General features: G+C 44.5%; 2 protein-coding genes across 4 annotated transcripts in view; one reads left to right on the forward strand and one right to left on the reverse strand.

The window, feature by feature from the left end:
* Positions 1-1,328, forward strand: part of SMAP1 (small ArfGAP 1) — a 91,388-nt gene extending 90,060 nt beyond the window's left edge. For both annotated transcript variants that reach the window (XM_083832493.1, XM_083832494.1), the window contains one exon: positions 338-1,328. In XM_083832493.1, coding sequence (XP_083688619.1) covers positions 338-472 — 135 coding nt within the window. In that variant the 3' untranslated portion in view covers positions 473-1,328. The remainder of the gene's footprint in view (positions 1-337) is intronic.
* On the reverse strand, positions 1,053-22,883 carry B3GAT2 (beta-1,3-glucuronyltransferase 2). 2 transcript variants are annotated; one of them, XM_083832495.1, is made up of 5 exons: positions 22,643-22,883; positions 21,975-22,584; positions 10,006-10,150; positions 1,999-2,147; positions 1,053-1,923 (listed from the first exon to the last, which is right to left on the reverse strand). In XM_083832495.1, exons 2-5 carry the CDS (start codon positions 22,494-22,496, stop codon positions 1,837-1,839), a joined length of 903 nt encoding a protein of 300 aa, XP_083688621.1. In that variant the 5' UTR covers positions 22,497-22,584; positions 22,643-22,883; the 3' UTR covers positions 1,053-1,836. The 2 variants fall into 2 exon arrangements, with proteins under 2 accessions (XP_083688621.1, XP_083688622.1); XM_083832496.1 differs by having other exon boundaries at positions 21,975-22,340; positions 22,754-22,858.
* Positions 22,884-25,541: the final 2,658 nt, after the last annotated feature.

Raw genomic sequence — 25,541 nt, forward strand, 5'->3', positions numbered from 1 at the left:
ACTTCAAGCTGTTACCAACTGAAACACATCAGACCCTGTTGTCACATGCTCTGTGAATTCACTAGCAGAATGTTTATAGGCTTGTCACAGACACCAAGTGCTACAGCCAGTCAACCTATGTGTAATGGTGATCACTTGAACAGAAAGTGGTTCGCGAAAATCTGGTCCCTTGAAAACTGTTTAGAAGCTTATCTTGAATCAATATTTAATAAGAAATATTAACGTTAGGAAAACATACTTTAACTGGGTTGCTAATTTAGGAGGCATTACTGCTTTTTGGCTAATAGTGTGTTGTTTCTGAGCACCAGTGCTAACAAGACTTGTGTATGCTTCACAGATGAATCAGCAAATGGCCGGAATGAATCTCAGTAGTTCCAGCAACGTGATGGGCTTTGGCCAGCCCCCCAGCACAGTGGCAGGATGGACTGGAAGCTCATCTGGTCAGACTCTGAGCACACAACTGTGGAAATGAAAGTTGCAATAGAAGTTTCCTCCAGAACAGCCACCTAACATTCCTTGTTCAAATGCATTTACTTTTGCTGTTCTCTCCATGTACATATTCTTTTTCTTTTTCCCAAGCTGTTCAGATTAAGAATATAACTGACTGACCGTGTTGTGGTCTATATTGATTTAAATTTGATGTAGTGAAAAGCAGATCAAGAATACATTTATATATCGTTGGCAGCGTTTTCATACAATGCATCTGATTTCATAGACCATGTATTTAAGAAGCTGCTTAACCACATACTGATTTTTTTCCCTCAAAATTCTAGATCAAATGTTTGCATATAAGGGATGTAGCTATCATGTTAGTAATATCCAAAAATATAAACCCTGACCCCACCCCCCAAAAAAATTACCCAGTAATCCTGTAGAAGGTACTGTATGAACAACTGTTTAATCATATATAAATAGAATGTAAATGTATCACTGAGCAATGTTTTCTAGTGTATCAAAGAAATTTTGTTTCATCATACATTTCACTGTGATGTTATTATGGTGTGCATAACAGGGAATATGGTTATTGAAAGAAAGATAAACCTGGATGTTACTGTAGTTCTACAAATTAATAGTTTATTCTTTTAAAAAATGAGCATTTGATCCATTTGAGTTTCCTGTGATAAAGTACCCAATCTGGCTCACGAGGCATGTACACAGTATTAATGCTGAGAACTAGTGGCACAACATGTATACAAGGTAACTCAATGTGAACAGATATATTTTTCCTCGCAGTGATCCAGGTTTATGACAGTGATTGTGTTTACATTTTATGGTGCCTCGTAATGATAAAATGTTATTTCCCTATATTAAAAGGATAAATCCATAAATGATTGTGGGTTTTTATTTCATCGTTGTATGACCTACTTGACAGCTATTTCTTCCAGAAGTCTGCTTTTAATGAAGAAAAGCATGTTCAATTTGGAGCATCTATTTATGCAAATATTTAGATCAACTGTTCATGATTTAAAATCAGTTTATAATTACACCATTAAGCTGGATAAATACAAAAACTATGTACATACATGATGATTTTGAAAATATTCCATTGCAGTCATGTTTCTCTTGCTTGTTTTTACTATGTGGAAACAGCCTTAAAATAAAGGTAAGTGTCAGTTTATTAAGACGAGTTCAGAAATGCATGCAAACAAGTTAGAACAAAGCACACCCATTTGATTTGCTTATTAGAGTATCTGACAACTTTCTTTTTGTTTCCACAGAAGTCCATCAGGTGACGGTTAAGAGATCTCACACATGTAGACTGTTGTAACTGGCTGATTGCGAACACCTTCTGACACATCCGTTGTACTGTACCTCCTGTGTAACTTTGTCTCCAGTTCATACCTCGATATTGACTGTGTCCAGATGGTATTTTGGCTCATTAGCTAGATTGACTTTTTCTGTTCGTGTGTGCCATACAAGGACCTATAAAACAAGATTTGCGTTAGTACAGCCTTCTCCAAAGAAAATACAAGAGCTTCTTAGTAAGGAAATTAGTACCTTTGTGCAGTTGTTTGCTTTTGGTTCCAGTTCCTCCACTGTAGTTATCTGTTTCAGAAAATCCGATTCTTGCATTCCCGGCTGAGAACCACGACGCTTGAATACAGCTTTTGGATGTGACAGAATCACTTGAAGACTCACAGCAAACCCTTCAAGAAAAAAAAAAAGGGGTTAAGAAACCCCTTAAGGTTTTACATTTTGTGCAGATTACACTTAAGCCTAGAAATCTCCATGTTCCTTTTAAAAACATGTAAATTTGATTATATGGGTAGACAATATTTAGTAGTTTTTTACATCCCACGTTGTTTTGTTTTGCCCTGGAGATGCACTCAGATTTTTTTTTAATTGCACTGTATTTTCAACACGTTTAATCAGTTTCCTGTAATGAAGAGAATGTTTTTTGCCTGAAAAGTCAGCTGTTGCTAAGATGTTGGACTATCTTCCCTTTCTACTCCTAGTTAAGAAGATAAAACTGAATTTTAACTGAAATAAAATGTATGACATTCACACTGAACAAACACATCTAGGTTTAAAGGTGAGAGTCAAAAAAAAAAGTTACGTAAGTGATGACTGTTGTCTTTAGAGATTTTTTACCTTGTTGATGAGACACGTCATTTATAAGCAGTCACCTGCAAGACAGTCTGTAGCTGATCTGTGCATTGCACTATGCAAAGGATTTCATCAGTGGGCATACCTCTGTTGGCAATGCATTCCCCCTAATAACATACACTAGGCCCCCCAAAGGGAGATAACAAACCAGGAAATCAGAAGTTCGAACAAACTCACCCTTTCTGAAGCAGAAAGGTTAGTCTTCCCATGTGCTGTTATTTACAGAAATGTAGTGTTTTCATTCAGTAAGGTTCAGTCGTATGTGTACTTCAAGTATGACTCAAAACTGTTCTGATACACTTGTGAAGAAAAAATTCATTTGCAATGCCTTATGTCTAATAATAGCCAAGACTACCAAATAAATAAATGCTTTTTAGTCAGTTCTGAGTGGTGCCAGCTGCCCCTTTGTAAGAGAAGCTGCTGTCCCTTTACAACAGTTTTCACGTCTGCTTTGGAAAACTGTGAGCGTGTTAAAGACAATGTTAAGATTTTTCTCATTAAAAAAGAGTATAATTTTCTCTAATGGAATATAAGTCTGTCTCTTTTACTAGAACTGTCTTGCCGCTGTATTTTCCTTGAAACTACCTGGGTCTTTTATAGGAGTTTTTTAGAGAAGAAAATAAAAGGAAGTAGTTAATACATCATATGCAAAGAAAGTGTGTTGAAACCACTTTTACCTTACAGTACAGTAAGACTCCAGAAAGTGATTTTTTTCTTTAAAAGTAAAGAATTGCCCTGGTTCAGTTCAGTATTTTTGGTTAGGTTTTCTTCTAAATTAGAACAAGCAATTAAAATTTTTGGTGTAACTGGACTTCACTGTGGTTGACAGTTTGGGCACAAAACCATATTGTTTGCTCTGCAAGGTAAGTCTTTGCTGGAGCCCTGATCAGCTGTAGGAGCTGCTGTTTCCTTTTAAAACGCCCTAAGATTTAAGCTCGTCATCCGTGAAGAAGAAAATAAAGTAAACACCAAAATTAGTACAGTGTCCTAGATTTTAAGAGTGGTGAAGGCATCCATCCTAGGTAGAAAAGAAACGCTTTCTAGCATTTCTTTGCATGTCTCACATAACTTGGTCCCTGGTTCTCCATAGTCCATGCTTATCAATAAAAGAATTTCTTCTAGGGTCTCTTGGTACAAACCTGCTCCTGTGTTGAGAAACGGAGTCAGGTTTAAATTTCTGAATTTCTCCTTTGCACATATCTTCAACAGTGCTGTGCCGCCCCTGCACATCACACGTAGCCTTGGTACCATGTTACTGCAAACCACCCTTCTAGAGTGCTGTCAAAAATCCCCCGTGTTTTCAGACATGAAATTAAGTCAGATTATTAAACTGTTGTACACAATAAGGACATAGACTGCTGTGCACTGGCTGGCCTGAGGCTTGGTTTCGTGATCAGTGGTCATGCATTCTCTGTGTATCTTAAGAGACTGAGTAAGCAGCAACTCGAAAATAATTCAGGGAGACTTATCTCCCAGCTCTGCAGTTCTTCAGCGCTGCTGTATAACTGCTTTAATTTCACATGACATATTTCTGTAGATAAGACTTCCAGCGGACTTGGAAAACATTTTCTAGTGCCAACTTTTGGTTGGCTTTATCACAGATCATTCTGGCATCAAGAAGAGATAGATGGCTGAGGTTTTGGCCACACTGGCACTAGTTACTCCCCTTGGTAGCTAATGATCCCATGATAGTTGATGAAGAGCCACTCTTGTGCCTGAATTCTATCCGCGCCAAGGAATTCCATGGAATTAATGTCTCCAGTGTAGCGTAACTGAGCAGCACTACACTCACAAGGTCACACTGAGCTTAATCACTTAAAATACCATGGGACAATTTCATAGACAAAGTGTAAAGGGGCATTTTGTTTGTTTAGTGCAAGGCTGTAACCGAACTCTAATTGGCTGAATATCCACCTGGAGACGAATGAATTTGTTGGAAGATGAGACCTCTGGAAAACACGACAAAAACTGCATCTGTGCGTCTTTCAGTGGAACCGATCCGTTAATTCACACCTTGACTTGTCTTGGATCAACAGTTTCTGTTTGGTGATAAACATTTTTCTTCACCCAGTTAGACAGCCTTTGAGGATTTAGTTGCCACAATAAATGCCTCTGCCTCCTGAAGGCTCTAGATAGGATACTAGCTGAAGGCAAGCTAGAGACTGAGCATTTTTATCACTTCCAGGGTGATAATGTGATAAATGTTTAGCATTTTAGCATGTTTAGCTCAGTGCTGGTGTTGACACAGATACACTGGTTTCCACACAGTTTGAGGTACTACCTTTGATTTGTTAAACATGTCCTGACTTGGGATCTGCTTCCTTCTTCTCCCTGTGATGTAAAATTTGGGTTCAATATTTTAAAAATATATATTGTTTGTAGTTCAGAACAGAGGAACAATTCTAACGTTCTAACAATTCATTCACCTGAAAGAGGTTCTCCATTTTAAACTGAGCAACCTGTAAAACAGTTGTTACATACTTGATGGCGGGGTTGAGTTTGTCTGCTGTAGCCCCTCAGTTTTTTTGTTGTTTGTACTTTGTCTTGCAGCAGCAGCTCTACCAGATTCAGATGCAATGCACCATGTTTTGCAGTGTCTTTAACAGACTGGCTTTTTTCTCAGGAGAATCGTGAGAAAGATGAGATGTATTAAAGCTCTCACATCACCACAGAACCCAGGAAGCAGGTGGTTGCTCAGGCCCTAGCAGAGGGACTTGGAGCACAATGAATGACTCAAAATCTGCCTGCCCAGTGAATCACAGGTATAGATTAATCTGTATGCCTGAAGCAGCTGCTGGAATGCTAATGCAAAGCATGCATCTGTTTTCCTTGAACAGTCTTGACATTGCGAGATTCATGATCTAACTTGTTCTCATGGGTGGTGAAAAACTCTTGCACTGGAAACAAGCTGTAAGTAAATCGGTAACAGTGTCACTTACAGAAGATTTAGAATCAGGTCTATAATAAACAACACAGTGCACTCACTTCAGCTGCCCAGGTGGCTACTGATAACTTAAAAATAGTTTGTGGTGGTTTGTTTTTTTGGGGGGAGGCACAGGGAGGGGTTTTTTAAATTCCCCCAAAGCCTCAAAGAAGTGTTCTTGTTACAGCCTGCGTTCTTTTAGATATCAAAGTGTAATGACGTACTAGAGTTGATATTTGCATCAGGCTTTCTAGGTCCAGAGAAATTCCAGTTCGTCCTTGTAGACAGCGTAAGTATTTGTGGAGCCTGATGTTAGGACAAGCACAGGTAGACCAAATCTTTAACAGAAATTATCTGGCAATACACAGGAATAGTGTTCTAGCCAAACCAAAAGCAGCTATTGCTTGAAGTTACTATTTTACCATCCATTCAGACCAAACTGCCTAAAAAGATGTGAAAAATGATCCCATACTTCAATGTATGATTCTTTTCTTCTGTGGGGTAGGGATGGCCTCTACTAGCACTCAGCGGGTGTGCGTCCTTCCACGGATAAAAGCCATGACAGCAGGCAAGGCCGTGAAATAAAGAACGGTGTTCGAGACCTCCTCAGGTAGTTTTACATCAAGGCAACCAACTACTGGAGTTTCACCTCCTTCACTCCCCTGAAAAGGGGAGTGAGATGGGTCTGTCACGTCATTTTTCTGCCAACCTATTACAAAAAGAGTGCCTCAGCTGGAGTCACCAGGAGCAAAGATGCTTCACAGCTTTCACAGTCAAATCCTGTTCAGTCTGTGACAGAAATACTAATGAAAAAAGGTGTCTGTCTTGCAGTAAATTTTGCCTAGATTAAGATGAAACCTGCCTGGAGTGACAACGCATTTCCATACTTCCTAGTTCCTAACATGATAGTATATCTTTTTTTTTTAACCTAGTTTTCCTCAGTTCATGTTTAACCTATATTTTAATAGCACTTTTAAAGCCTTAGGACTGCGTGTTTGAAAAGACAGTATGTTTCCTTTCCTACCCTCTGGGTAATGTTTGTCTGTATCTGGAGCAAGATTTTTCTTAATTTCATTCTTTGTGTACAAGAGCCCAACTTCTGTAACTTTCATGTCATGGATATAGAATTTTGCTCAGCTTTGTTTAATAAAATATCATCATAGTCTAGGTAAAAGCACAAACAATATTTATTGCAGAATCCAGTAAAGTACTGTTTTCACCGAGAACTACAAAGCCAACTCTTCAACGGTTCTAGGTAATGCACGTTTCTAAAGTAACAAGCACAGGTTGAATTTCAGCCAATGGTAAATACCTTTTACCATTCTCGTGAAACCAAACAGGTAAAATTTACTTTAGAAGTTGAAAATTAATTTTGGCTTGTGCTGCCACACTGCTCTCCCTACTTAAATCTTTTCCATAGCCAGTTCTGCAAACATGGAAATACAGCCCTGGCACACAGGCTTTAGCAAGAAGACCACTTCTAACTGTGGAAAAAAGAGGGATGCTTACTGTACCACAGAACCCTGTGGGTGAGTCCAGGGGCTCTCAGGAGGCGAGAGAGCAAACAGCAGCTCCTTTCTTTTCCCTCCTCAGCCCTGCTCTCCCCTGCTTTTAATGGACAGAGCAAAGAGGGGAAAAAAAAAAACATATTCTTCCCCTGCCCCAGCCTTTTTCTGAATGCACACTTATCTATCTTCCAAGTAACCTATGCTTCTTCTCCTTATTTTCCTTGAACTCACACTCTCTTTTCTCACACTCCCTTTTCTCTAACAGCCAAATGCTCTCCCATGTGTTTGCAGTCATTTCTTACCCCATTTTCCTGCTAACTCAGACTCACTGTCCCATTTTGCTTACAACACCCAATTCTCTTTCCCTTTTCTTCCCTTATGATAAGGAAGTCTGTCAAACTCTAGAAAACACCTACCGTTAAAGCTGAGGCAGTACTTTAAAAACACCAGAACTAATTTGTATGCTCTGTTGGTTGCCAGACAATAAGGAACACAGGAAACAGCTACTCTGCTTTCTGAATGCAATTTAGCACCGGGGAATAACAGTATCAACCACAAACTTCTCCAAAGAAATCAATGTTCACTTAACAGATAAAATGTGACTGCCACATGTGAGGACATTTCAAAGAAGAAACTAGAAGTTGGCCAGCTAGGGTCTTTAGCCGATCCCAATGAAATCAGCAGTTCCTGTCTCCACTTGTGGTAGATTTGAGTTTGGCCCTATATCTTAAAGTCGAGAATAAGAAGTTTGTGTACTTAAGCACAAGGATGCACTTAACTGAACAGCCACAAATCAGTGACCTTTTGAACTGCCATCCTTTTCATACCAAGCCTCCTGATCAAATCCTTGTGAAAATCCCTAAGAAAATATGGTTCTGTAAAAGAAGAGAGCCCCTTATCATTACCTTGGGAGTCAGAACATTAATTAGAAACAGCTATAGACAGCTGGACAGCTTAACTTACACACCATTTATTTTTTTATTCCTGATCTTCCCTACATGCAGTATATGAAATAACCTTAGTTGCTTACATAGTTGGTGCCAGTAGAAGGAGGAATTCCAGTGATGCAGTCAGCATGCACTTCAGTTTACTAGCAAGTCCTCTAAGTCCCCAAAGGTATAGAGGTGTGCTAGGGCTGACAAGGCTGGAAAACAGTGTTTGCGCACATCCTGTACACCACAGCTGTTGAGACACCTTTTAAGTTCTGAATTCACAGCTTCTGTTCTGATTGTGCCCTTCCACCGTGTTCCTGAGGGGAATGAAGATGCAAACTCAACATACATATTTACCTGACTACATAACATCCATTTCCCTCTTTACTGAAATAATGGTATTTAAAACGTATTTTTTTCTGATTTTTCTGTTGTTTTTTTTTTTTTTTTTTTTTTTTAAGAAAAATGGAAGTTCTTTCACAAAGTAATACCTCCTTTTTGGTGATTCTGCCATAATTTCCTGTACTCTCAGCCCTTGTACCTGTTTCCGTAACTCTCTCTTCCATGACTTCTGTAGTCATGTCAGAGCAGGTCATGCTCCTAATGGAGCTGCTTTTCCCTCGTGCCAGTGTTTCAGCCAGCCACTGCAAACTGTAAGCAAAGATGACATGAACTTTCCATGCATCTCTTCATATCAGGGTTAGAGTCCCTTGGCTAATGTCGTGTAATGGCTTTTTGCCTGCTGCTAATGAATTATGAACCATGCTATCATCCTTACAATGCCCAAGAGCAACCAATTCTACAACAAAGTATCTGTACGTATCTATATATCCACAGGCAGAGACTGTTCTTAAAGCCTGGAGCTGCAGCCAGGCTGCAGGCATTTTGGGATTGACATACCTAGATTTCCCCCCGAGGAATGCCTCTACCTAGAGGCTTTAAAATTTTTTCATGCTAGGTGATATTAGTAACCTGGAAGGTTTCTACAGTGCAGAAAAATTCACCTGTTGATACTTCTGCTACTACTTAGTTCTCCTAGTGCATTTTTTAACCAAATGTACTGTAAATACTGCACATATTTGTCATCAAACACTTCAATCCATATAAAAACAGTCTGTTGAGATGAGAAAGCACTGTCCCTTTCCCACTCCTGAAGCATAAAGGTTTTAAGAAAATTGAAAATTGCTGGCTATTTCTATCCCATTCTTGCCCTTGTATCCCTACTTTTCCCCTCCCTCTGCACCCTGAATACAGAATATGCTTAAGTGCGAACACCGTATCATTCTGGGAAACCAGCTGCTGCTACATCAGCAATCAGAATTCGGGACCGTGATGATTCATGTGGCAGTTGTGAGTATATAAAAAAGAGTGTCTAAGCATGGACTGGCAGCAAGACAGAGCTCTGTGCTGTGCTAACTTCATACCAGAAGACTGAGTAGATCAATTCTGAAGCTTTTCTGCCTTCATCTATTAGGCTATAGCTGACAGTGATTTTTTTCCCCCCCTCAGCACACCATTTCATACTATATCCATCTACAGTTATCACCATCATTCCAAATAGCCAATAAAAAATGAATTATTTCATGATAAAGTAGCATTTTACAATATGGGGTCTAAGAAGGGTCTCCATTTATACTGACTGCTGTAGATTGATGACACAAGGAAAGGGAGGCATTCCTTGCAAAAATTAACTCATTAATTTAAAAAAAAATGAACAGCTTAACTTACAATTAACTTGTAAATCGTACTTGTAATTGTTTCAGACAATTTTTACAACGTAACTGCCAAGTTGCCACATAAAATTAAAAGCAAGTGAAAGTCAGTTCAGCTATCACTAAGAAGCAACTTAATTAAAGGAGATGTGCAAGCTAAGACTTCCAGGATATTTAATGCTAAAGGGCTACGTACAGCGGCTACACTTCAGAAGTTTAAACAGCTGCTTACCTCGAGACGTCTGTTTCTGTCCCACTCACAGAAAATGTAGGTCTAGGTGTTACGAGAAACACGTTCATACGCCATGAAGCTTGGTGCTTACCTGCCATGTCAATAGCAAACGGCCTGTCAGCTCTCCAGCCAGTATACCAGCCGACGACCTTGCCGTTTTCCACGACGGGGCGCTCATACCGCCGTCCTCCCACAAGTCCCACGGGCCACACCGACACTTTGCGGGTCGTACGCATCTGCAAGAGGCAGGTGCAGCGTGACTTTGTGCACGTTTTCTTTCCTAGTAAGCTTTTTTATAAGTGTTGGTGGAAAGCCTACGCATTAATCGTCAATACCTGGTACTTACGAGGAATTCTAGCTTACAGGTGTCAGCCCAACAGAGTAAGCATTTGGAAGCTGCATAGGCCCACTCATTTTCTGTGAATTCTCCAGCTCCCTAGCTAGTAGGCACCTCCTTTCTACTGGAAATATCTCATTCAAGTTATTTTTAAAACAAAAATTTTAAAAGCCGTGAAAAAACACTACTTGCTTTCTTGTTTGTTTGGGTTTTTCAAGGTGCATTAGATCTTTGTTACAGGCAAAACTACAGCATTCTCTCAGTAGGTGTATTTCTATAGATCTCTTATCAATTCTGAGAGAGATCCCAGTGAGATTACAGGAATGATTAACAAATACGCATTTCATTAAGACGTGTACAATGTACAATTAGAGACTATTAGCAAGTACACAGAGTACAAGATTCTGTGACACACAACCCTTCCCCTACCCACAACATATCAGATTTGGACAAAAGATGCAGATTAGATCTATTAAAGGGTCACAAATAAACAAACAAATAAATAAATAAACAAGTTTTGGGGCTATTCCTTTTAACATTTACATTTCCTCTCAAAGAGAGCTGTTAAGTTTCTGAGAAGGACAGAAAGCAGGCTGGGCAGTGTGCAAGTTTGTTGTCAGTAATGGGAGTTTTTCCCCGGTGTAACCAAATGTAATTCTGGAAATGCAGTCCTCATCTATCCTAGAAGAAACTATAGGTACTGGAAGATCACTCTTTCGTTAGCAACAGGCATGTTGGACTGGGATTCTTCTGTTCACAGGCTAGAAGACCACTACCTGCAGAAAACAGAAGACGATCCCTGCGGCCCTGCTCCCCGCAGGAAAATGGCCATCGCTGCGGCCTGAGGACTTGAGAGGCCGAGCACAGAACTGACAACGCGGACACAACTCGCATTGTTTTACCACGCTAGTTCAAAAGCCACTGATTTAACTACCGTGCTTAAATATGGTCTTATTTAAGCAAGCAGGAAACTATTCCAGTGTGACATGGGTTTAATTCGATCAATTTTTAAAACAACCTCATCTTCTAGTGTAGTTGAGGCCTATTCCTTAGGGAAAGGTTATCCCTTTCTCCTTCCAAGCACTCATCTTAGCAAGAAAAGCAAATGAAATTTTACTTATTTGTAACTGCACTCCCCTATCGATAGATGTTCAAGTAAAAGACAACCTTGGTTAAATATTAAACACTTCCCTCTCTTTCTGTCAAGGTGAAAGATTTATCATATGTATCATCTACACTCCCACGAGATCCACTAGAAAAAACAAAGAGAGCACTTCGCTCTTGTTGGCATTTTTACGCTAGAAGCATTAGCAGATCTTTTAAAGAGAATATAGGGAATGCATAAAATACATATTTAAAAATCCAGATATGTGTGTGCACACAGAGGAGAGGTGTACACCTCCTCTCCTTCCGATTCTTTGTGCAACTTTAATGTCCAAACTATTGGCTATTTCAGCACCAGTAAGAAACTGCAATGAATGTCTCTACAGGTTACTGTTAAAGGTGTTTGCCTTTAACTGTTCTGCATACTTAAGATATTTTTTCCTGCCTCTCCCACTCATCCATTCAGAAAAAAACAGAATTAGCAATTAACTATTCAGATATGGAAATCAGTCAGACCTTCTCATGAAGCTCTTTTAGCTCTGGTTTTAATGATACATCCCATTTGCAAGTTTTTCTAACAGCATATTGGCATTAATATCCAAGCACATGGGATATGGACACAGGGCATGATCCTCTCGGGCTTGTCTACACGGGCAAGCCTGCAGTAAGTTTCCAAGGGCACGACTGAGCCGTGCACCCACCTATGGCACACGTCCTCTACCTCCTTTCTGTTAGCACCAATACCTTCTTGAGCGCATGGCTGCATCAACAACTTCTCGGCATCTGGATTTACAGCGCTTTGACAGCTCTGTGCTAGCCGCCTGCCTGCACCCATGCCGCTCTGCACGGTGAGCACGAACTGCCACAAGGTACGGGCAGGATCCCAGCTGCGCCAGAGCCCTGCCTGCTCTCACTGGAAGCCTTCGGGCACCTATGTGGCAAAGTGAGCCCGACCACACAGAGCTACTGGGCAGGGTGAATACTGGCTGCAGCATTTATGCTAACACAGCTAGACAGATTTTCATCAGTACTTCACCTTACAGTCTGTAGGGAAACCTTGTTACTCGAGAGTGTCCCACTGACCTCCAGAAAGCAGCATGAAATGCCCCAGGAAGGTTTAATTATTATAGTCTTGTGTTCATCTCCATGTCTATGAGTTAAGTCAGTAATGCCACCGTACCTCAGGAGAAAATAGGCACACATTTACAGAGCTCTTCATTTTGTACTCGTGTTAGTTTCTTTGTTCTCACAGGTTACACTTGTGGAGAACAAAGTAAGCGGGTGTCAAGAATGAAGCAATCCCTTTAAGTACAAACTGAAAGAGCACATCTAGACCAGTATTTATGCTAATTCTGAAATACCTTACAGCCTCAGGATTTGCTAGGCAGATGGAAGTAGGAATATTTCTTCTAATCTTCTGAGAATAGCATTAATGCATTTAACGTACTCACGTGTGTCAGGGCTGTATTTATGTACGATGGGAAGAAAGCTGTATTTGGATTAAAAGGTCAGCTTGCAACTGAGATTTGACGCTACCAATCATTAGGACACAAAAAGGTGATTGAAAAACATGTTAATTCTAAATAGCTTTGCTGCTGTGAGTTAAACTACCGCCAAAATCCTATAAATTACAAACAGCTTCCTAAATTACTCTTCTAGCTGTCACTTTTATGCGTGGCAGCACATGCTATCTTAATGTTCACCACTTTTAAGTCCTATTAGTTTACACGAATAAGATTCATCTTTCTTACACATAACTCTCTGAAGGGTAGGCATCTAGTCAATCCTAGTTAAACTTTGATAGTTAATGAGCAGAGAGATGAACCTGCTGATGTGATTCATCCTGCTCAGCTTAGACAACAATCTTAAGATAGGATGAATCTCCTATCTCCTAAAAATGTGGGTTTTTTTCCTCTATTTACTTTTTGATTATTTGAAGGTAGTCAGGACACAGGAGAAGAGTGATGTACTGGATGGGGAAAGATGGGGAAAAGGACACTGCAAGATGGCAGAACAAGCAAAAATGAAGCAGTTGAGAACTAGGAAGGAGTGGGCAAGGAAATGACAGGAGAGAGCAGTAACAACTGACAAAAGAAATCCCAGTGAGGTGATGGGAATACAGCAGTAGATATAGTACTAATATAGGAACCACTGAAGAATAACAAGTGAAAATGCACAAAACGTAGCTGAGCAATAAAAGAGATAGCGTTAAAAGCATTGCCAAAAATAGCACCACAGTCAATCAAGAAAAGCTACTTAATGGGATGTGCTGATGGATAGGTAAGATGCCAAGCCAGAAATAAAATAAAAAAGCCCTAGCGGAATGAAGGTAAGTGACAAAGAGAAGGAAATATACTTCCTACAGTGAAAAGGCTTCAAGGCAGGAACTACAATTCCTGTGTTTTTGCAGCCTGATGTTGATGTGTTTCTCTTTGGATTCAATGTTAACAGCAAAAACAAAGCTGGCTGCCACACGCAGTAAGCTTTGTTCTGTTCTCTGTCACTTCACCCTCTGTGTAGTTTGTGATCTGTACTGGTCAGTCTACAGACTATCATCCAGGCTCACCTGGATGAAACTCCATCCCAGTGAGTTTCAAACAGATCTATATGCAAAATTCCAATTTATTATTACCAAAGACGTGATCTAGAGCCTAGAGCTCCTTCACTACAAGTCTTCCAGAAAAAAAAACTAAAATAATAAAAAAATTATGGGGTAAAGCAAGAGCTTAGCCAGGTTCCTTATCAGTTCTCAACCAGGTGTTGTGCATTACTCTCAGGTCACATAAAGCCAATTTCTACTTCAACAAAACTTACCTGACTGCACTACTAGCCAGGATAGCTCAGCAGCAACACTGCCATGTTCATTTTCTTAGACATGAAAAGGAGCTCCTTACTTCAGAGGAGGTCCTGTGTCAGAAAATCTGTGCCAGTGGTTTTCTGGTTCAGGGACTGTGAGTGAGGCTTTGGTGACAGTAACTTGAAGAAGCAAGTCTGTTGTCAGTAAACAGGGGTCTATGTCTCCACCAGAAAATGTGTAGGAAGGGTCTACAAATCAAAAAATGTGTCAGTCACTGACCTAGCCTGCCCTGCCCCACAGTTAGATAAATGGTATTTGAACAAGACCTGAAGGATCTATGTCCAGGTGGAGGTTGGTGACAAGTGGTATCCCTCAGGGGTCTGTCCTGGGATCGGTATTCTTTAATATCTTTACCAGTGACAAAGACAGTGGGATCGGGTGCACCCTCAGCAAGTTTGAAGATGACACCAAGCTGAGTGGTGCAGTCGATACAACAGAGGGAAGGGATGCCATCCAAAGGGACACGGACAGCCTGGAGAAGTGGGCCCATGTGAACCGCATGAGGTTCAACAAGGCCAAGTGCGAGGTGCTGCACCTGGGACGGGGCAATCCCAGACATGAGGACAGGATGGGAGAAGAACTCATTGAGAGCAGCCCTGAAGAGAAGGACTTGGGGGTTCTGGTGGACAAAAAGCCTGACATGAGCCAGCCGTGTGTGCTTGCAGCCCAGAAGGCCAACTGCGTCCTGGGCTGCACTAACAGAGGGGTGGCCAGCAGGGGAGGGAGGGGATTGTGCCCCTCTGCTCTGCCCTTGTGAGGCCCCACCTGGAGAGCTGCGTGCAGGCCTGGGGCCCCCAGCACAAGAAGGACGTGGGGCTGTTAGAGCAGGTCCAGAGGAGGGCCACAAAGTTGATCAGAGGGCTGGAGCACTGAAGAAAGGCTGAGAGAGCTGGGCATGTTTAGCCTGGAGAAAAGATGGCTCCAGGGAGGCCTCATGGCAGCTTTTCAATACTTAAAGGGGGCTTACAAAAAAGAGGGGGAACAACTTTTTGCTCAGTCAGATAATGACAGGACAAGGGGGAATGGTTTTAAACTAAAAGAGGGGAGGTTTAGATTAGATGTTAGGTAGAAATTCTTCACTCAGAGGGTGGTGAGGCCCCGGCACAGGCTGCCCAGAGAAGCTGTGGATGCCCCGTCCCTGGAGGTGCTCAAGGCCAGGCTGGATGGGGCCCTGGAAACCTGATCTAGCGGGTGGCATCCCTGCCTATGGCAGGGGGGTTGGAACTGGGTGATCTTTAAGGTCCCTTCCAACCCAAGCCATTCTGTGGTTCTCTGATGTTTTTCTTATCTTTTCTTAAAGACCTGAAACAACAGAAGCTCTACAACTCTCACAGGTAATCTGATTCAGTGCTTCATCATCCTTACCATTAGACTTTTTTCAAATACCTGCCTTATGCTTTCTTTGCTGATTTTTACGCAATCCACACCACAAAGAAAGATGATAGATTAATTTTCCCTTCTCTCAAGCAACATTTTATATATTGGATACTATGATTAATGCTTCTAAATCCTCGGGTACAAATGTCAGTACTGCTTCCCTAGGGGAGAAAACTGTACTAAACTACAGCAGTTCGGAGCCAGCTTGGGAAGACTTCCAAAAGATTTGTTGTTCGTGTTTCTTTTGGCTCTTCTACTTACTAATTATTTTTCTTATCCTACTTTCTGTCATTCCATTCAGCTGTGTTCCTGCATCATGCAAGGCATCCCCCTAAAGAGCCTCCAACCGTTCATAATTAATTTGATAGTAATGGCATTAGTTTCACAGGTAAAAAGGAAAAGACTTGTCAAAATGCAGAAATAGACAGTGCTTTGCACCATGTAATCCAGAGTCCCTCACTTACATAAATCTGCTTCAAATAGCTTTTTTGTCACCGTTTCCTCTCATTTTAAGCTATTTCATTGTTTCTCTACCAGCCTTTTCTCATCCAGCCTTTTTAGCATAGGTATTACACGTCTACGTGCAAGGGGAATTGTCAGTGTGCATTTAAAATCTGTCACGTATTCTTAAGTCATTTATATACCATGAAGATATTTAATGTGCTGCTAACTCATATTTAGATCTTTTTTATTACGAAGGAAATAACTAATGACAGCCAGCTAATATTTAATTCTGTCTAGGCTACTGAGTGTTATTTTTAAGGCTATAGCAAAAATCTGATTTTCCAACCAGTTCCAAGAGATGCGACAAAAGATCTCCATGTTTTCACAGAGAACTAGATTCATTTCCACTACTTTTAAATCTTTGCATAAATATATCCATTAAAAGATACACCGAAGTCTACTTTTACATAATTGTCATAACTTGAATACACTTTATTAAGCTATCAAAAGAACACTAACCCTTCCCTTGTTGAATTCGGAATAAATAGTAAATATTCAATTCTTCTCTAGTGTCTTCTCTGAGTTGCTTTCAAACTATGCTACAAAATAGATCATGGGAAAACTGAAGCCTAAGTTCAATTTCCCACTGCTCTTTCCCAGAAAAACCCTGTCTAATGTGAAGTCTGCTTGGGGTGGTGGGAGGAATGACTGGAAAAGAGATTTAAAAAAAATATTTAAAACCCTTCACCCTTCTTATGCTAACAGGGAATAACAGTCATGAACAGTCAGAGATGCAGAAATTTTGTCTTCACTTTCATATTTTCCTGACATTTTTTCTTTTGACAAAGCAGACATCAATGTCACTTTTCAATTAAGGTTTAATCCAGAAACTATTCAAATGGGGGAGGAAAGCTCCCATTAGGTTTCTCTGATCACTACATCAGATCAAAAGTCCCTGGAATGTGAATGGGTTAGTCTACTTGTGGTGCTAATTTAAGCCCACAGATAAAGTAGCAAATTAAAACTGCCATCTCCTACGTGTAAACAAACCCCAAACCAATTCAAGCCATTGACAAGGAACACAATACCCTGAAACGTGTATCAAATTAACTTTGATAAGGGCCAACACCTGCATCACACATGCATTTGACAAGACAGCGCGTAACAGAATGGAGGTTGTCCCGTCCTGGCCACACGTCGCAGAAAGCCCCACACCATCACGGAGAGCTCCCTAGAAAGGAAGGAGAACTGCGCATGGCTGACAGACACGTCCACTGGCCATCCGATGCCTACATGACACACAATGCCTGCAAGTATTTCTGTTCTGATTTTACTAACGCGGGTATTTTAAGCCACAAACTGCTACCAGCAGTTAGGATATCTGCTACCTTTGTACAAATCCTCTGGGAGAGGGAAGAGCGGGGGCATGAGAAAATGTTTTCAGAGTGATTCACTCTCACAACTCATCCTCTGCTCCGCAGTGCCACTATGGAAATTATCAGTGCCTATTAGCAAAGGCACGATCTTTACTATTTTTCCTCTGTTCTTCATGAATCTTCATTCCCATCTGGCTGACTTGAAGATGATCCTGTCTGGGCAATTTAGGCCACTACCTAAGCATTAACATACTTCCCAAATACTAGAAAATTTTTGTTTTGATTTGGTTTAAATTTCTCTTGTGAAGAGCCACCCAGATGACTGTCCTCTTCACTGATCTGATTCATATCTTTTTTTGTGGTTCCACAAATCTTGAATTACCTGTAAAGACTACCTCAAATTCAAGCAAAGGAGACGGAGATCTCTCTCCTCCGCCTCCTTCTCTTCTAGCATGACAGGGCATTCTTGTGCAGGCAACAGCTTTGGTAATTTGAATTCTGGTCCCCAACTCAGTGAGCAACCAGACTAACTGAGCTACTGAATACAAGGACTTTTTTTCTCCTCAGAAATGACGATTAATGCTTTGCACTGTGTTCTGCAGGTCTGCATTCAGAACACACCTTACAGCATAAGTTCCTCTAAGAAGACCCAGCCTGTGAATCCTCAGCTCACACTCAGACAAGACAGTGGTATGTGCTTGCACATTTTAGGCGGCCATCAAACCTTGCTTAGACACCAGTGACCAAAGGGCTAGGGGTGGCAGTGAGGGAGATCATGGTTTTAGATATAAGCTAGTGAATTTCACAGTTACGTGTCCAAGCGCAATACAAGCAAAGGTGACAGATAAAACTTAGGACCCTCTGAAAGTCAATGCATTTCTAAATACAGCAACGTCACCTTCTAGGACATTAAAGACCTTTGCTCCTGCTCTTTGTACTCCTTAAGCAGCATGACTCTCGTCCCCAAAGGTTTCAGGGGAGAGTCTGCACAATCAACAGCAGAGTGGCTCTCCAGCACTAGTTCATCTCGCTTGCATGTACAACCATCCGTGGACCAAGCAAGCGGTGGCCTTTGGCCAACTACTCAAAATATGGAAAGGGCAGAGAAAACAACTGAGACCCACAAACACATGAAGGATGTGAAGAGGTAAGGGAAGTGGAATTTCAACAATGTCTGCCTTCAGTTTCCAGTGCTCAGGCTGATCTTGTTTAAAAAAAAAAAAAAAAATCCTCTATGAAGGTGGAATGCCAGCCTTATCTAAGATTTTCTTTCTGGAAGTCTAAAAATATAGAACCGGCAGTTGCTAGGCATCAGTCACAATATTACAATAACTTGCATTCAGGAAAAAGATGAAGCACAAAGACAACAAACCATAACAGAGTCACTCCAAAAAGAACAGCCTACAGTAAAAAATAGAAGTTATGATGACTCATGTAGGAACATCTGTATAGCCTATTGGATACTGGATTTGGGATTTCAGGCCTCTCAAAAGCTTTGTTAAGAACCCAGGCTGAGGTTCAACTGATAAAAGACATTTTCACAAAGTGGACTGCTTTTTCTGACGGAGAGATGCAGCTGGACACCTCCAGGCAAACACATCATATCTGAGCAGGGAAAAAAATAAATCAGTTTTGAGGTCTGGATCCCAAAAGAATAAATGACAAAACCGTACACCAGACCCAGCAGCACTGAAGTAAAAGCGTGATTTTTCACCTGGGCACCATTATACTCTCAGGCAAAAAGAGCTAGGGATAACTTAAAGAAGCCACACCTCCACACCCGGAAATATTTCTTGATCATAACCGTAGCCCCACTTAGCTCTCCAAATAATTTTACAGCCCCTGAGCCAATTGGTCCTTTCCCCGGAGCCTTTTCGGGAAGATTAGCCTCAGCTGAGCCAGTAAGGAATACAGTAGCAGTGGAAAGACACCAGCTATGACTAAACCTGCTCAGACCCCCTCCAGCCTGACTGCGAGGATGTACTTTACCAGTCAAACACACATGTGCCACTGCATGTCCCACAAAATAAACTACCATAAAAGCACCAGAGGGTTCCAGATTTACTGCAGATGGTGACATTTCCCAGCAAAGCACCACTGTAAGGTTTGTTGTTGTTCTCATTTCCCACCCCCCCCTTGATTTCCACAGAGCACATTTTGCCCTGTTCACTCCCTGTCAGATGTAACACACTCACTCCTGTAAGTACCAGATGGGAGGACTTTGGACAGCGATTAGAATTTCCTGGGTAGTTTAGAATTGCCTGGGGCAGTGACTTGCTGGAGGCCAAGGCAGGTAGGACCAGCAGTCGGAGCTCCTCTCTCCTTGCTCCACATTTACACTGCTCCCCCAAGTAAGCAGATCAGTTAATCAGACCTTGGGATTAGGCAACTGCACATCTGGAGAATTGCGCCTGGTAAGGTAACCAAGAGCAGGCAGAAAACACCTCCCTCCCAGGCATCTTTACACCACGTCCACGACGGAGTTACTGCTGGATTCCTTCTGCATGCAGCATGTTCTGAAGTTGCTCTTTTTGTGCTTGGAGAAAAGAAGCACAGTTTACCCCCGTAAATCAATCAATCCCTGAAGGAGAGAGCAGGATTTACTACAGAGCTGTCAAGCCAGAATCCGTAACCACAGATAAGTTTTGGTTTTTTTTTTAAACAAGAAATAGAATTTCAAGCAGTCCCTTGACTGAAAACAAGGCTACTAGCTACCTCCAAAAGTAACCTCCCACTTATCATAAAGGCACATACAGCCCGCAAATTGCAAATCCTGCCAAGGGACTTCAGTTGACTTGGTCAGGCCGACACGGCATTCCTGGAGTTACTGTCAGCGGCATCCCAGAGACCTGCCCTACACACCGCCCGTCGGCGGTGCCAGGAGACAGCCACGGGAGCGTTCAGGGATAGCTGGAGCAGGAGCCCTTCCTCTGCTCCTGCACTGGAGCCTTCCAGCTGCTACCTCTCACAAGGAGAACTCATTCATTAGTAGGATTCAAAACTAACACCTCCTGCACAGCGGCTGAACCCTGGTCAAAGAGAAGCCGGGAGGCTGCATAGCTGCAGGTGTGAGGTTACCACTCCTGCCAGCAGGAGGGAGCACAGGTTGCCTGCTCTGCTGGTAATGTCTAAGGTTAGCCCTTCAGACATTCATTCCTTTGCCTTCACGTATTCTGTGGCTGAGAGATCACTTGCAACTTTCCATTTCATCATCCACACCAGTTAGAACAACAGTACAGGGAATAATAAAAGAATAAATCTGACACGCACACCAGTGGCCGTGGGCCACTCAAGTGACATGCCTGCAATACTGTTCCTTTAGTTTGCCCTAAACATTTGCACTCCAAAAAAAGTAGAGATTCACCTCCAGGTATTTTCTCTCACACTACTTGTGGTGTGAAAGAGCATTTTCTGTATCGATTTACAGAGTCCCTTAGCAAGAATGAGGTTAGTTTCACATCTCCGAGTAGCGACGGGCACTCCCATCCCACCAAAGATCTGTATGTGGAATTGCTCTGCATCATAACACCCCAAGCACAGCCGTGAGATTTTAAGGAAATCAATCACAGCAAGGGCTTAGCCCCCCAGGCACAGGTCCCCCGATTAGCAGCTTCGACGCCGAACGCCAAACTGGAAAAGGAACTAGGGCATCTCTGCTCAACGGGACCTCGTACCTGTCAACACGCAGAAAGTGGAAGCGGATGCGCTACAAATCTAAACACAAGCCAACATAAGCATTTCTAAAATAACCCGCTCTGGGGAATTTCACGTGCTTCACATTTCTGTGTATCACGATCCTCTTAGCCTACCAAGAGGAAAACATCTGAGGGAGCACGATGCCTGTGAAGCGCAGAACGGGGGTGCACGCTGCTCTGCGCCGCACCGCCTGCCAGTGAAAGGCAGGGGTCAGGATCCGTCCCGAGCCCTTGACGTTCCCCACCTGCCTGCCAGCCGCCTGTCCTGTCCCCTTCCCATGTCATCCTGCCAAGGTTACTCTCCGAACTGTCACAGGAGATGCAAGTAATGATTCTTCTGCTGCTTTACAGCCATTAATTATTATTAAGCATCCCTCCTTCCTGCCAGGGGAAATGAGACAGAAAGCCGGATAACCTCCCCCAAATCCTTGCCAGTTTCCACCGTGAAGCAGCAAAGCCCTTCACCGGGGGGCTGAAAACACGTCCCTTTATGAAAGCCTGCCGACGGGCTGGCTGGTCCTCCTGGTGACAGCCTGCTGCTGCTTTTAGGGGCTGCTTTTAGGGGCGGGAGGCTCGGGGAAGTCGGGGCGGCAGGGGACGGCCCCGGAGGACGGACGGGGCAGCTCGGTGCCTGGCCCTGGAGCTGCTCCTTCACTCCAGGCAGCGAGAGCACAGCCTGAAGGAACCGAAACTTGTCTGGAGGAGGAGAAAACACCTCCGCAAGTTCTCGGGGTGCCCCAAAACACCGTGGCGGCGCGGGGCGTCGGGGCGCTGCCGTGCGGGATGGGGTTGGGGTGGGACGGGGGGGGGGACGGGGAGATTTTGGGAGGGATGCTGCCCGAGGGGAGCCCTCCCCGCCGCCCCACGCACCTCGTGGAAGAGCTCCAGGCTGTAGGTGTTGTCGTCGTCGGCGAAGAAGAGCACTCCGGGCTGCGGGGGGGGCAGGTGCTGGTGCCGCTGCCGCAGCCAGGCCAGGCCGGCGTTGCGCTGCTCGGTGGCCCGGGGCAGCCCCGGCCTCTTGTAGCGCCGGGGCGTGGGGACGTGCAGGTGGGTGCAGGGCAGCCCGGCCGCCGCCACGAAGCGGCTCACCAGCTCGCTGCGGGCCGCCGCGTCCTCCACCAGGATCCAGTGGAGCCGCGACACCTGCCGGAGGGTGTTGGCCAGCCGGGTCAGCTCGGCCTTCTGCACCGGGCGGCTGTAGGTGGGCGTGATGGCGTAGATGGTGGGCAGCGCCGCCTCGGGGCCGCGCACACGGGACCCCCCCCCGCCATCACCCCCCGCTCCGGCCCGCGGGGGCAGCGGCGGGCGGCTGCTGTCGATGTCCAGCACGATGATGACCACGAGCACCCAGGGCAGCAGCAGGAGGAAGCGGCCGAAGAGCAGGGACTTCATGCTGCAGGCCCCCCCCCCCCCCCCCCTCAGCGCCGCCCCATGGACGGCAGCGGGGGCGCTCAGCGCATGGCCGCCGCCCGACCCACCGCTCAGCGCCCCGAGGGGCTCGGGGGGTCGTCGGTGCTCCCCCTGGTGCCCCCCGGTACCCCCCTGTGCCCCCCGGTATCCCCCCGATGCCCCCCGATGCCCCTCGAAGCCCCCCGGAGCCCCCCCGGTGCCCCCCGACGGGGGCAGCAGCGCGGCCCCGCCGCCGCCGCCCCTCTACCAGCGCCCTTCCTCCTCCTCCTCCTCCTCCCTCAGCATCGCCGCGGCGCCGGGGGGCTCCGGGGAGCGAGGCTGCTCCTCCGCCGCTTCCCCGGGCGGCTCTGGCGGGGCGGGGAGGCGGCGGGGAGGCAGCGGAGGGAGGGTCCCCGCGGGCGGCTCCGGGGGGGCTCCCGCCCCGCTCCGCCCCGCTCCGCTCCGCCGGCCTCCCCCCGGGCTCCGAGGCGGGGCACCGGGCGCCCCCGGGGGGCTGCGGCTGCCCCCGGACCCTCCGCAGCCCCCCGCCAACTTCTGCCGCCGCCCCCCGACGGCCCCGAGCCCGGGGGCGGCCCCGAGCCCCCCGCCGGCGGCGCTTCCCCCTCCAGCGGGCTGGGTCCGCCTAATTCATGTTATTTCTCCCTCTCCTTCTCCTTCTCCTTGCAGAGGAAGAGCGGTTTGGAGCTCGGCAGATGCCCCAAGTTGTACATAACGCGCCGGTTCCTGCTCGCCATCCCCCTCGGGTCCCCCCGACGGCCGTGGCCCGGAGCCCTCTCGGCAGCACCCCCGAGCCTTTGCCTCTCAGGGGAGGCACCGAGAGCGGGGGGAAGCACCTGCTGTCGGCATGTTCCTGAATCTCGTTTCGCCGCTTTCCCCCCGTCTTTTACTTTGCCTCGTCTCCGAAGGGCTCGGCATGCCGCGAGAGCTCCTTTGTAAATCAGTCGTACACGGGAATTTGCTAATATCCCACCTTTCTGCACTTTGCTTGAATAAAAGGCGTTCGCCAAGTGCCGTACCACGCCTGAAATGCATGATCTAAAGCCCCCGGGATTAATTCCTCACCGAGGAAGTTCCCCGTGCATTTCGCAGCGCTCGCTGCTGTCGCAGCTGAAGAGCTGCTTACAACTTGAGCTGAACGCTTCAGTCTTCGTGTTGCACAAAAACACGGGGGCACAGAATGAGTGTTTACAAATTGGGGAACCCTCCTCGGTTCCCTGATTAATACATTTACCCCTTTATAGACCAAACTGGGGGCTCACCAACTTCTGGGCGATTTGAGGTCAGAAGCAGGGTGATTCATCGCCGAAGCATTGACTTATCAGTGGGAACGGTGTGGGCTAGAGAAATTGATAGTGTCTTCACATCAGCCTCCTTGTCTCAAACTGCTCCTTTCGTTTCTGCTTTATATGCATCCTTCACATTCGCATGTGTATAACCAGCGCAGATAATGTAGATGCTGCGTCCATCTATCACTCATATCTCTGTAGCGATCAATTTGTTACCCAAAAGGACATATTAACCCAGAGGGCTCACCCACAGGAAGGACGTTAAAGTGATGTAATATAAGCTGAAATGCTTGTGAAAGTGGGAGTGACACATGACCACGCACTGAATATCTAAATGAGGAAACATCTGTGTAGCTGAGAGGTAATTAGAGTTAGCATGTTTAGTCGGGAAGTGGAAGGGTTGTTATGTGATTAATGAAGTAATATGGAACAATGCAGCAGCCACAAATAGTTCAATATATCCGAACCAAACGCATCTCAGACATGAAATTACAGTTGCCCGTTTTGTGCTGGTGCACTTTATCTAGAGGACAATAATCTAAACAACATCTCTCCCCAGTGAATGAACATACCCTTGTTTTCTCATAGTACGGTCCTGTTTACAGAGAGATTCATTCATGTAATACAATGTATGTATGAAAGCAACATGCCAGCGAGCTGCTGGTTGTGCTCCTTTGGAAGTGGGGAGTCTGTTGGAAAAGTGAATTCAAGACTTGTAACTTCCAGGTATTGTGTTACTGCGTCAGCACCCTAAAAACCTGCTGGGGCAGAACGTGGAAACTAAGGGTTACAAATGAAGGTGTTTAATTAGCGCTCTTCACATAGCCTGCAGCCTTTTTTTGGTCAAAAATAGTCTTTGGTGGACTTCGAGTCCATATTCAGAGCTTAGCCTGTAGAAAGTGCCTAATAGTCTGTGGCTATAAAACCTCGATAAAGGTAGCAATAAGAATAGCTGGGTGTAATTGCAGCACTTTAGGAAGGAGCACAAACACTAACTCAGCACCAGGGAGATATCCTGGTGAACTGCGTGGCGTTATCCCGCCTCTTTAATTGCGTCCTTGGAAGCTGGTAACTACATGTTTTTGTGTGCTTGCTAACATAGCACTTACTGCTCCTAACTGCACACAGGATCTGTAACATAATGATTCGAGGTACTTGGCTGTTGGATAACAAATCACTACAGCTATATTTTCACTCCAGAGCTGCTGCAAGGTGTTTCCATGTGCCACAGAACAGACTCGGAGGTCACGATTCGAGCGCGTCAGGTGTGATATCAAATAAAGCAGCATCACTCTCTGCTAGCTTTAGGTGTAGATTGCATTAGATGGGAAGGTAAATGATAATAAGACACTGTGTACAAGCCAAGTGGTATTTATTAAACTGCTGCTTTTTGATGAGCAAAGAAAAACGTTCTTCCTTTGGACACTGGAGGAACCCAATCAAATAACCACTCCATTTGTGTGGACAAACCATCCACAAACATAGTTTTTTCTGCAAAACACCTTAGCTCTGGCTATTATAAAAATTGTCACATTTGATTTGAGGCCTCAGGTGCAACTCTGAAACAAAGGACAAGTTTCTAACTTGTGATGGATGGTACCAATCACCGTGTGACTCGGGTTGTTCCTATGGCTTCACACACGGTACGCAGTACAGTGCATATTCCAGGTTGCATGGTGGTGTGTGGGCAGGCGTTTCTCTTTAGGATCTAGTCCAGCGCCGTTTATTTGCAGTACTTTAT

Source organism: Anser anser (assembly GCF_964211835.1).
Source record: "Anser anser genome assembly, chromosome: 3".
NCBI classification, from domain to species: Eukaryota; Metazoa; Chordata; class Aves; order Anseriformes; family Anatidae; genus Anser; species Anser anser.